The sequence below is a fragment of the Phaethon aethereus genome (genome assembly GCF_964289735.1).
Source record: "Phaethon aethereus genome assembly, chromosome: 14".
NCBI lineage: Eukaryota > Metazoa > Chordata > Aves > Phaethontiformes > Phaethontidae > Phaethon > Phaethon aethereus.
The window spans coordinates 12,762,640-12,775,003 of record NC_138590.1 but is presented as its reverse complement, the minus strand read 5'-3'; the positions used below and the strand labels follow the sequence as shown (position 1 = coordinate 12,775,003).

The window sequence follows — 12,364 nt, the reverse complement described above, 5'->3', positions numbered from 1 at the left end:
GTTTCCTCCACCGCCTTTCCTGGCCTAGGGATCAGTAATCGCTTAGTATCTGTGCTCTCAGATACTGAGAGCTCTTCAGTCAAACATGAGTTCACCTCCACATTTTCAATCTTTTTAGGCCTGCTCCAACAGACAGCCCCAAGACAACGCACAGCACGAGTGAAAATACAAAGCACACCAGGGTCACCTTTCCCAACTTGCTTTCCATTTCTTCCTTTGTCCACAGGATGAGGAGTCTTTCCCTCCTTCATGAGTCTTTGCAAGCACGCTCACCTGCAGTATCCCGCCTTAGCCAGGCTCTCCAGGACTCCTGGGGGAAAACGCTCCCTCCCCGGCCCGCTCAAGCCCTCCCATCTCTACCAGCTGGGGGAAGGATGGGTAACTGCTCCACTGACCCCAGCTCCCCTTACAGCACAACCAGACCGTGGCCCCAAGTGTCTCAGCTGTGAACATAAATACCTACTGATTTTATTATTGCTCCTTTACGCCTCATTGGATAATACAGCTTCGTTCTTCACAGGCCTCCCTTGGAAATGGTGAAGTCAGAACAGAAAGTTCCCGGTAAATCTGCAAGTCTGCCCTGTGGCAGCGATGTCTGCTTTAGGCATCCCACATTGCTGCTCCGGATGAGCTTCAGGGCAAAATTTGTACTGACCAATATTTGGTAAGAGTTCGTCTCTCTCCTGCCTGTACTACTTTTCTGCCCTTTCAGGACGTCCCAGCCTCTGTTTAAAAATACGTTCTTAAAAACAATTGGGGAAAATTATTCTTCCACTTAAAGCTGATTTGGGTACGTTGTGTCTTTTGCTTAACAATGCATAAAGTGTTGATTCATACTCATGGGGCTGCCTCCATTCACTGAAGTAAATCAAAATTTAGTGTTGCAGAGAACAAAATCCAAGAGCCGTGTCTAACTGAGGAGAAATGGAGGAAAGGCACTAGGCCACAGATACTCCCCCTTTATGAGCTAAGAGCCATCAAACAAATCCAGCATAAGACATTCGAGTTGTTTGGTATCTAGAGGGGTGCAAACTTTCAGCCAATGTTTTCTGCAATGTCCATGACTTCTCCACAAGCTAAGAAGAATAAGAATTTAATTAATTTTACAACGTAGTTATTTTTTGTTCAGTTTTTTAGAGGCTTGGAAGTGAGACTTTCCACCCTGAGGACTCCTCAGGTCATAGGTGGGCCCAAGGAGAAAGCCACAGAAAATGCGATGTATTTTTCAGAGGAAAACACACTTAGTCATAGTTCTCTGCAAACAAGCTGTGAATATTCCACACATTAAAGTACTGATCATGTGGGCTCCAAGGACATTGCATGACGGGGGGAGCATCAATAGCTCCTCCAGATTTAACTGTGGGTGGACAGGAATTAGTACACTGCATTACTGAGCTCTTACCAGGACTGGGTATGCCTGACTTCAATGAAAATTCAACTAAATGGGTATTGAAGTACTAATAGTACCAAGTTTTCACATGTATTGTCTTTGTCGTGGCAGCTATGAGAGTGCTGCTGCCCTCTGATGGCACGGACTCTTTTGTAGCTGGCAGATACAATACACAGTGAAGAGAAACTTTTAAAAAACATGTGTGGTTTTCCTATTGTGGTGGAGCAGCCATTCTGGCACTGCCTCTTTTTCCCAAAAAGGAAGAGAGAATTTGAAGCAGATAATAAATACAATGGTAACTTTCTTTAGGGTTTGATAAGTGGATTCTGGAAATTTCCATTCAAGCCAGTATGGTTTCTGTTTCTGGAACAGGCTGATAAAGTTTTTAATTAGTAGCATAGCTTTTATTTGTTTTATTAGAATGATGTGAATAATGCTTCAGTTATCCAGTCACGTTTAGCTGCTGAGCAGAGGGAGCAGCTAATGTTTTGCAAACTATTTAATGTCCCAATGATGACAAAGGCAAGCACGCATACAGCCCTTAGTGTATTATATAAATGTTTTCCTCTGCATGGGTCTCCTCTTCCAGGGCATTATGGTTCCCCACACGTTCCGGTCTCCAATATGCAATAAAGCTGCGCAAAAGAGTAAAAACCATGCTGTTAAACAAAAAAACAGACAATGGAAACACAGAAGAGCAGATAGCTAAATCAACCATCTCACTGGAAAAATGTAAAATATGCAAAAACACTTATTTAAACACAACTGATAATGAATCATTTTTCCACTTATGAGACAACCCACACTTGAAGTTTGCACACCCTCTAATGCAATGAACTGACAGTTATGCTCATTTTTGCTTACTAACTAATGATAAGTTGCAGGATTTCTTAATGTGTTTTTGCAAAGTTTCCTATTAACGAGATTTTTAAAAAGTCAAAGTATGTGGTGGAGCAGTCAGCATACTGACATTTTCTTTCTGCAACCTATTTTGTGCTATTAGCTAAAACAGAAACAGCATACTTACTTTGCAAAGTCACCTGTCTTCTTCGTATTGTATAAATATTCTAAGGACCACCCAGAATTAAAATAAAGAAAAAAGAAAGAAAAAAAAAATTTCTTTAAACCATCAAGCAAGTAAAAAAGTAAACCATTACCAAGCAAGTAAAAGTAGCCAGTTCAAAAAAATTCAAGTGTAAGAAAAGTAGGGGAGCTTAAAGCACATGTTTTCAGTACAGGAAATCATAGAATAGTTTGGGTTGAAAGGGACCTTTAAAAGTCATCTACTCCAACCGCCCCCCAGCAAATCCCCATTATTTCCATGAGATCCAATTCATATGGCTTGGTCTGACCAAGAGCCTCTACAGAGAAAGTCTGGCACATGGAAAAATATCGGATGTAGTTATATGAAACCAGCGCCCCTCCCATAGGGAAAGACTAGGACAGCATGACATTCCAACTGAGGAATGGGTAGGAGCAAATGAGTGGAGTGCGGGAGGTGGACTTGTATCATGCATCACCTCACCAGACCATGGGTCAACTGGTCACTGAGGAGTCTGAGACATGAAATGATGAGACCACATTGGCCCTGTGCCCCAGAGGCTGAGGGGGAGAGCTGAGCAAGCAACCACAGCACAGGGCACACAGTGAGGCCATCCAGACACAACAGCTCACTTCCCTGAAGCAGAAGACATGCAACATCTGCCACAGCTGTGATTTGATGTACTTGACCCATCCGTGAATAACCACCTGAATAACCACCTAGTACTTACGCCTAGTGAGGAACAGAGCCAAAATAAGGATGGCTAGAAGTACCACACATAAACCAATCCCAATGTATAGCCCATTTTCTGAATACTGATGACTGGGAAGTGATACAGACACGTTCTGTCAAACACAAAACAGATGAGCATTAGTGGCACTGACAGTGAGAAGCCCATGCAGTATCCAAAGGCCATTTGTGTGTTTTGCAACCCTGCAGTAAAAGATACTTGAGAGCAAGAGCCTAATTTGAGTTACATGACAAGTTTCAAGCAGTGTCACTGCAACAGTTGTGTGAACCATGCTGTTAAACACATTATTTCTTGATATAGTCAAAGGATCGGAAGTTATGACAAATCCCATTTGTTCCAGTTTAATACTATTTGGTATTTTATTCATTTTTTTATGATTAAAATATCTCCAGGTGTGTGTGTCACACACACACCCTTTTTGTCAACTTATTCAATAGTTATTCAAGGCTTTACATCGATAAATAAATATGCCTTCACCTTACACTGGTCTTTATTTAGGCAAAACTTCTTTCTGAAGCTAGCCATTAACTATCTACCTTCTCATTAGGAACTCGGGCCTGGGAAGATGCTGAAGCTCAGTATGGTCTCTGACTTACATTCTGCACATGCAGCAGTAGGAACGCCCGTAACACATACTGCCTTGTAGTATGTCACAGCAGGCCTTCCCAAAGGCTAACGTGGCTGTCTTCCTGATAAAATCTGGGTGGTGTTCCTGCCTGTCACTCTAAAATATGTGCTGGAGGATTCAGCAGGACAGACACGGAGCTGCTGGTTTGAACCCCATTGCATGGGGAATGCAGGTGCGTTGCCATGCTGTCAGGTAGTCCAATTTCCATTCTTCCCCAAATCCTGCCATACCTGCAGCTTTGAGGTTACGTCCAAGCAGTCTGAGGTGCTTGAGCAGGGACCAGAGGCCTGAAAGGCAATGGAGATGTTGCTAAAGCTCTTCACGCGTTAGTAGGAAGTACTTTATGCATGCAAAGCAGGGGTTTTTTCCCCCCTTTAATAATGAGCACATAAGCATTCTTTCATAACCACGAAACGTGTAGACTACAAAAAAAAAATTCTTTTGCAATTAAACTAAAACAGTAGAAGTGAACTGTAGGGATGACCCAATAACCTCTTCTGTCTACCCATTCTGTCTAGGTGTACTATAGCACAACAGAGATGCTTACAGTCTGAGGAGCTTCCGAAGTAGAAACCGATGGCCATGTTCTTGTGGTGGTAAAGGATGACTTGCTGGCACTCCCAGGAGCTGAGCCAAGGCAAGACAAACACATCACTTGCACAGAGAACCATTCTGCCTTGACAGAGAGGAATTTGTACTGCTGACTTGGGACCACCGCACTTAAGTATCTCCCTATCAGGAGTCTCAGCTCTGCATATCATGAAGAGGTTGGTGCTTTCAGAGGGCAGCACAAAACTCTGAATATTGGAGCCTCTGCTGCCCTTTTCAGAGCTTTGAATTCCTTCCAGGACACACTTAGCTCTTGCTGCTATCTCAACACAGGGCCTAGAAGGAAGGAGTTACCAAGGTAGGCATCTGTTTCTGGAGACAGGAAGAGGCAGTGGATGCCTAAAGCACACTTAGGTTATCTGATGAAAACTGATTAAGGTTAGCTCAGGACCTTGAAAGAGCAAGTAGTGCAGAGCTAGAGGAAAGCAAGTTATAAGTCCCAGACAGCTATAACAACAGACAGACTGACTGTGTGATATGTTTGCATAAGGACTAGAAGCATATTTTGAGGTAATTCCCCAGAGCAAAGATGTTTGCAATATTTAAAATTCAGAGCTACAAACTTATGTCTTCCATACCAATGAGTCTCACTTTCTCCATATGTTGTCAGATGATATACAACCCTCCTGAAAACAAAATCTCCTTTATCACATTAGGACAACTCCGGCTGGTTCCTGTGATGTTTTAAATTGTTACCCTTATCATAGAAGCTTTATTTTGAAGAGGACAGGATCATGTTCTTCACTGCTCTCTTCCATTGGAGATGCTGGAGCATTCCTACATCGGGGGCACATGGCCACCTGCCTTTTCCAGTCTCCCTCTGTGTGAACATGCACATATTAACTTGTATTCTGAAAATACAAAAAATTGTTCCACCAGCAGCCAAGGAAGATGTCACAGGGTTAAGAAAACCCGTGAGTTCTAAGATTGGAAGCCATGTTGTTTGCAACTAGAACAGAAACAGTGTGAGAAAGTTTTCACTTCTTCTTCCAAAAAGGAAATGCAACTGTTGTAACACTTTAGAGTTGCTTAGCTGGAAATATCCGAGATAGGAGGAGAAATATAAATGGCATCCGTGATTTTTCTTTCAAAATCCAGAGAATAAGCTATTGTTACACTATGAGCTCTCTCTTGTGTACTGGAAGTTAAAGTTGTCTTTTTTAGGCTGAAAAAGGTTCAGCTGGGTGTGTAGATGATAGAATTCTATAAACTTGTGAGTGGAAACAGAGTGAGGAATCGTTGTTCGATTTGAATCGAGGGGCCTCACATTATTAAACATGCACAGGCTACAGAGGACATGGGAAGCCTCTGAGGCACACATTGTAATGGGGAGAAGAACACTTTGGCACTGTACCATGAAATTTCTGCCCTGTTTCTGCGATCCTCCTTAATCATCTCTGCTGTTGACTGCTACTGAGACAGGATCCTGAATTAGATGCACTTTTGAGCTAGCCCAATAACATAGTTCTATGTTATAGAGCAACGAATAAATTGATTAAATAGTGGGCACACCCAACTCCTAAAAAATTTGTTTTACTGTTCATGGGATGCATTTCCAGAAGACAAGGTGAGATTTCATACCACAAACAAAACAACACACCAAAACAACAGCCACAAGAAAAACAATGCTTGGAGCACCAATAAAACATCTACTTAAGCATAACACCTGCAAGTAAACTCCCTCCCATGTATACCTGTTCCTTCTGTTAAGACTCTGTATAATGTCAAGCAGAATTTAAATCCAAGTTCTGATCTCTGGTTCTGTGGTAATGTTTAGCAAATTTTAATCCAGACATTTCTATAATCTATCATTTTGTTTCCTTCCTAAGATCCCCATTTGCAATATAGCTTATATATGCTATTGAGATTAATACTTGGATAAAAGTTACCTGAGGTCTGTTCAGAGGTGTAAGTGTGAGGACTTGCAGTAGAGGTCCTAGCTGATGTTAAAAAAATAAAACAAAACCAACATATGTTATCATTAACCTTAGTGTGTATTTATGGAGTGAAAAAGAGAAAGTGTTTCTCTAACAAATATTTGCTAGCACCAGCTACACAAGTACATCTGTCAGCCACTTATTACATATATCATTATGGCTTTTACAAACAAGAGGAAAAACTAAAAATCAAAGGAAGGGTTGATAAAAAAAAAAGTCTATACTAATTTTGTGTCCCTGGGCTTTACTCTGGAATGAAGCAGAGAAAACAAAGCACTGTTTTTTATGAAAAGGGTGCAAGTATAGCACTTCAGCTTAATTCAGTACCCTATGCTGCCCTTTCTCTTGGATTCTTCAAATAGTGCTTCTAAGAAAGCTCAGTAGTGCTGTGCACCATGAAACAAAGCACAACATCCTTTTTTAACTGCAGTGGCTGCGCTGGGATCACAACAATGCCAAAGACAGCCACCAACAGCGGACCTGCAAAGTCCTAAAGATCAGTCCTATGGATTATTATAGAAGTCATTTCCACCACAAGCTTTGAAATCCAGACTCCACAGCAGATTTACCACAAAAGAATGCGCATGCGCCTCTGCACTCACCTTTCTCTATCACGACCTTGTGATTACTTGTCTGGTCATTGAACCACCCTGAGATCTCCACGCGGCAGCAGTATATCCCGCTGTCCGCTTCCTCGGCGTTCACGATTGTGAGGGACACGTCGCCCATCGACAGGTTCCCTTTCAACATATACCTGCTGTTGTGCTGCTGCGTCACCCTCCATCCATCTGTCCAGATAATGGTCTGATAACATTTTGAAACAGGGCAGCTGCCACGACCCCAGCACATTGATGTGATGTCCCATGTTGTCTTAACACTGTAAAAGCAGGGCACAGTGATGTTCTGACCAACCTTTCCTTTCACTAGCGATCCTGATACTGTGGGGCCTGTGGACAAAAAGGTAAGTGTAGCTGTTGAGCACGGTGCACACAAGTGGAAGCTTCTGGCGCATCTTGCATGACCCAATACCTCCCATCTCGCAGACACCACCGGGCGCTGCTGGATTGGGTTTTCCACGAACAGACGTGAAACCCAGCAGGTCTGGCACAGTGAAGGCGAACGATTGGGCCAGTGATTTGTTCAAAATGTGTGTCTAGCCAGAGAAAGAAGAAACACGCTTTCTGCAGCCTCTGCAGGTAGGCAGAGAGGTGAAGAGAGAACAGAGTTTGGTTCTGCACAACTCGGTGGCTTCTCTTTAGCCATGTCCGGTCTGTTAGCACTTTATTTTTTTCCTTAGTCGAGATTTAATCCGAGCCACACATGGGGGAACAGCAAGTCATTGACTTTCATTAAAACCGTTGTGGGAAACTCTTCCTCTCTTTCAATGAAAAGCCACTAAATGGCAGGTTTCATCAGAACAATCACTGCTGAACACGTTTCCCTTTTTCTTGCCTAATGACAGATTTTTGCCTATTTCTATCAGAAGAGATTTTTTCAGAGCTTTTCTGAGAAATTTTATACCTTCTTTTTTCACTACCTTATTTTCTTACCTCATTCTTACGCAGTTTCTAACTTGTTTTGCTCCCGTTAAAACTAATTTTTCACATTTCCAGAAGGCTACACCACACTGTTCACGTGAAAACAGTGAGACCTAGCAGCCAGTAGCCCATTCATCACAGTGAGATAGTTTCTTCTGCTATATTTAGACCATACCAGTCAATATTCCCTTCAGAAGGGTTTTAACAAAAGCTGCATTTAGTGCCAGCCAAAATCATTTGTGCTCTGGTGATCCAGTCACAGCCACCCTGTAACCACCTTCTTCTAACAGGTTATGCCGTGGGGCTCCCGAGGTGCACATTCTGACTGCTTGTACTTCAAAGAAACCTGTTTGCCATATATTTACCACTACACATTTCTTATCAAATTCAGTAACATGGGATCACATATGTTAAACATTTTTTATCTATCCGTATTAACATTTCAGGGATAGAATTCTCTGCCGCAAGTACAAGCAACAAATTATCCCTATGAGAAGTCTAGCCCAGTCTATAATCAGGAAGGGAGCTCCCCGAGGCAGGTCCGCCAACAAGCGCCAGTAGATCTCAAGCACTGTATGGCTTGATTGCAATTGTCCCTTGTGAAAAAGCTGTTTTCCCCAGCTCAGCTCAGTCATTTTCCTAACCTAACCTATTATAGTTAAAAATAAAGTCTGCATTCAGAGACTTGGCCACAATAGCATACTAGAAACTAATCTCTAAAAATAATGTATTTTATTTCATATAAAAAAGCAAGGTTTAAATGAATCTCATCATAAAAGGTGCTTCTATAAAGAACTAGAGGAAATAATACTTGTAATATCCCTTTTCTTTCTACTGAACATATTCTACCACCAAATTTTTAATGTCTATCTGCCTATACAAGTACCACTATGCAACCTGCTGTTTTCAGTGCTATTGCCTTTAACAGTATTATCCTAGGACTTCTTTCTCAGTATAAAAAGGACAAATTATCAATTTGTCCCAATAAAATTTCACATTGGCTAAAAGAAGCCAGAGTTGACCTTTTCCCTGTCTTCCTAAGCATTCCCCTTCACAAAGCCTGTTGAAGTGAAATGTCCTTGTTTTACATCTTTTCTAAAATGATTTAAAGTTCTCTGATCATCTCAGGTCATCATTATCTAAAAAACCCAAAAAATCATTCACTAATAAGACTAGCAGACAGCCCGAGAAGCAGCGTCTTTAAACATCATATACTCAACATCATTTTGTTTTAAGAAGTAGATAAAGCCATCAGAAGACTATTGAGCCACTGTGCTGAAGTCCTATTCATAACACAAAACTGCAGTTTCTGTGCCATGTGGCCACTCTTCCCATTGTAACATAAAAATCTCTCTTTGCAACCCTCAGAAACATCAATGCGTGTTACCTCCATCCACCTCCTACTCATTTAGGCCCTCTTAAGTTACCTGTAAAGAGAATCAGAAGAATCCAGCTCATGCAGAAATAAGACGACATTGTGACTGAAGACGAACAACACTCCTGTTCACCCTCCCAGCACCTACATTCAAGAAAACTTATCTTCTTCGTAAACTTCTGGTTTTACTTCTTAGTGCACCATCTTCAGAGACAGCTGGGAATGCCCTTTAGTCTAACCCGGACTGCCTTTCCTGTGGTTAGGCTGATAGTCTCCAGCAGCACAGCAAGCACTGCTGCTGGTAGTGTATGCAGCTGAACTCTTGCTGACTGTGGTTTGAGTAAAAGGCTAAAATACTTCACAGTACTTCAGAAACCTACTTCTCATTTTTTCCAGATCTGCTTGGTTACAGTAGATGAAACTGTTGTCAGCACCACTGAGCTGACACAATGGTCAGTAATCCATCGCCCCACACTACTTCCCACACCTGTTTTTGCCACAGTAGACCGAATTTGGGTAAGGGATTACATAGGATATGTAACAGGCTGTGGTAAATGGAAAGGACTTGGCAAAATAACAGATTCCGAGGAAGAACCACTCAAGCATTTAATCACAAGTTTCTGGTTCTAATACTTAGAAGCAACTCAGAGCATCTTTAGGCAAATGCTATTTTCTTTGTAGGCTAGAATTTCCTAGTGTTGGAAAGCTGCCCTGCTGCTACACAGGTGTAGCCTAACAGAGTTGCAGTCTTTTTTCATGAGACTCTTTAAAATTCTGTATGCATCTGGGCTTTTGCAATATAAAGTAAAACATACAGAATACAGAGGTCACTTTGAAAGTAGTGTGGAAACCATGTCATCACAGACTCAAGGCTCACTTTGACAAACAGCTTTTGAGAAATGGTGTTCCCTGGCCACTCTCCCTGTCCCTGGACTACCTAACCCTTCTTGAGGACATTTTCTCTTTTTATATTGTTTGGACTAGCACTGCAGCTGTGATCAAGTCAAATGATCTAGGACCAACAAATGTTCTTTGCTGAAGCCACTGAGCTACCTCACACTGTTTTGTACCGACTAAGTTCTAAAGAAACACCAGAAATGCTTCCAAAAACATACCCAAAAGCATACATTAGGCTAGAATCAGAACCAACAGAGCTGTCTCACACCGACTACCTTACACGAGAGCAGAGTCATCAAAATGCCAGTTTCTTGAAGTGGAGGAAAAACAAGGGATTAAAGTATCCGAGACACAAACACTAGCAACATAGTTGTAGGAGAGAACTGGGAGAAAGAGGGTTAAAGGGGGATTTTTGCATTCAGTGGCTGGAAGCAGGACTCTTAAGAAAGTGCTTCCTCTTTGCTCCTCTTGTTTCTGGGGAAACAGGAAATTGCAGATAGCTGCTATGGGAACAATTCTGATCATTAACGGCAGGATCCTGAAACCGCCCTGCGCAAATGGAAAAGGCAGGGCGGCCGGGCTCTGGCAGAAGGCGAGTGACCTCATTCACCACAGCCATGACATGACAGTGCATGGCACCAGCTGATGAACTCCTCTGGGTGGTTCAGCGTGCAACAAACATCCACCCGCAGAGCGGGACACGTCCTTCTGCCAGCTACCTGCAATTAGGTGCTGTGTGCAGGGGTCCACACAGATTCCTCCTCCGCATGGGCCACGCCTGAGCTCTGCAATAAATATAGACGAGTAAGAAAAATCAGGAAACTGTTATCCCAGAGCTCTGACTGGGCCCATTCTACTCACTTCACCCAGGTTGTTTCATTCATACAATAGCCTACAGCAGTTCGGGTGCTGTCTGTATCCCCCGGAAAGCTGTTCTGGTCACACAGTAAGATAATGTGAGAGCTACAGGGCAACAGTTAATCCATTTGCTTTAGATTTTCTCTCAAACACAGACCATATGGAATGCCTTGATATAATTTCTGAGTTTCTACATGCCTGTTTTCCAAGTTCCTGGGTTTTGTTTGTGCAAGACATGAGCACCATCTCTGTAGAAAAGGTGCCAACATCATCTTTTTCATGCAGCCCTTAAAGTAGCTGCACGTTTTTTCTTGACTCAGAGCATATAGTGAGATCATACTTTGTGAAAATAAAACCAACCCAAAACATTAAATATTGAAATAAGTTTAAAGCATTGTTGGAAACTTCTCTTCATCACACTATTTTAAAGCCACATCATTAAGCAGCTTTTCTTCTTTACCCCACAGATGATCAGAGATACAAACTTTCCCTTTTTGTCCACTGGTGACACACTTGGCTCCTCTGTATCAAGAAACTTTTGGAACTTTTCAAGTAACTGTACTTCTGTTATCCCTGTGCTTATTCAGATAGTGTAATAGAAGGGCTGGGCTTTTTTATTTTCTCTTTAATAAGAAAAATTTCTTTTCTGCACTCAGAAAAGCTTCTAGCAGCTTCTCACAGAAGCCACCCATGTACCCCCCCACTACCAAAACCTTGCCACGCAAACCCAATACACATCCAAAAGTAAAATCAGGATTTGCTGAGGTAAGGGAAGATCTCATTATCAGGAGCATTAACTAGCACACTAGAAAAGACAAGAGTTATAACCAAAGTTGCTAGTCAGTGAATCACACCATCCTACAAAATGCCTGTTTCCCTAGACCAACACGCATATGCCACCCACTGCCTTCACTGCAGTTGCAGTCCGGTGTTTTCCTAAAAGCAAAACTGTAACAGAAACAGGGAAAACTATCATTGCTTTGACCTGACAAAGGAGGAAAGAGTCATTGTTTTGGCTGAAAAAAGCCCACAAAACCTTCCACAGCTTTCTAAGGGTCTGCCTTAAACCTATTTAAAAAAAAACAGAATAAACAAATTATTCACAAAATTTTTTGGAAAGTGAACACAGCCTTAAGTATTTTTTAAATTACGTTATATACGTTTACCTCAATGGTTTCACAAAAAAGTTCATTGCAATTATTAGTTGCTGCTAGGACCTACTTGTGCAGTATTTTGAAACTATGGTACCCAGGCCTATGAGTTCATTAAAATCATAAAAATTAGACAAAAATCAACAGAAAACCACTGAGCATCTATGACAGTTCTTTTTGAGTGGTAA

The 12,364-nt window shown here is 41.9% G+C and overlaps 1 protein-coding gene across 1 annotated transcript; it reads right to left on the bottom strand.

Annotated features, from left to right (window-relative positions):
• Positions 1-1,860: 1,860 nt before the first annotated feature.
• LOC309409791 (hepatitis A virus cellular receptor 2 homolog) lies at positions 1,861-10,773 on the bottom strand (the record flags this gene model as incomplete). Its single annotated transcript, XM_082006010.1, is given in 11 exon segments — positions 1,861-2,025; positions 2,418-2,457; positions 3,163-3,277; positions 4,042-4,098; positions 4,359-4,438; positions 6,960-7,295; positions 10,527-10,530; positions 10,533-10,565; positions 10,569-10,607; positions 10,611-10,670; positions 10,672-10,773. Coding segments are annotated over 11 exon segments (960 nt in total). The 3' UTR covers positions 1,861-1,931.
• Between the last annotated feature and the right edge of the window lie 1,591 nt (positions 10,774-12,364).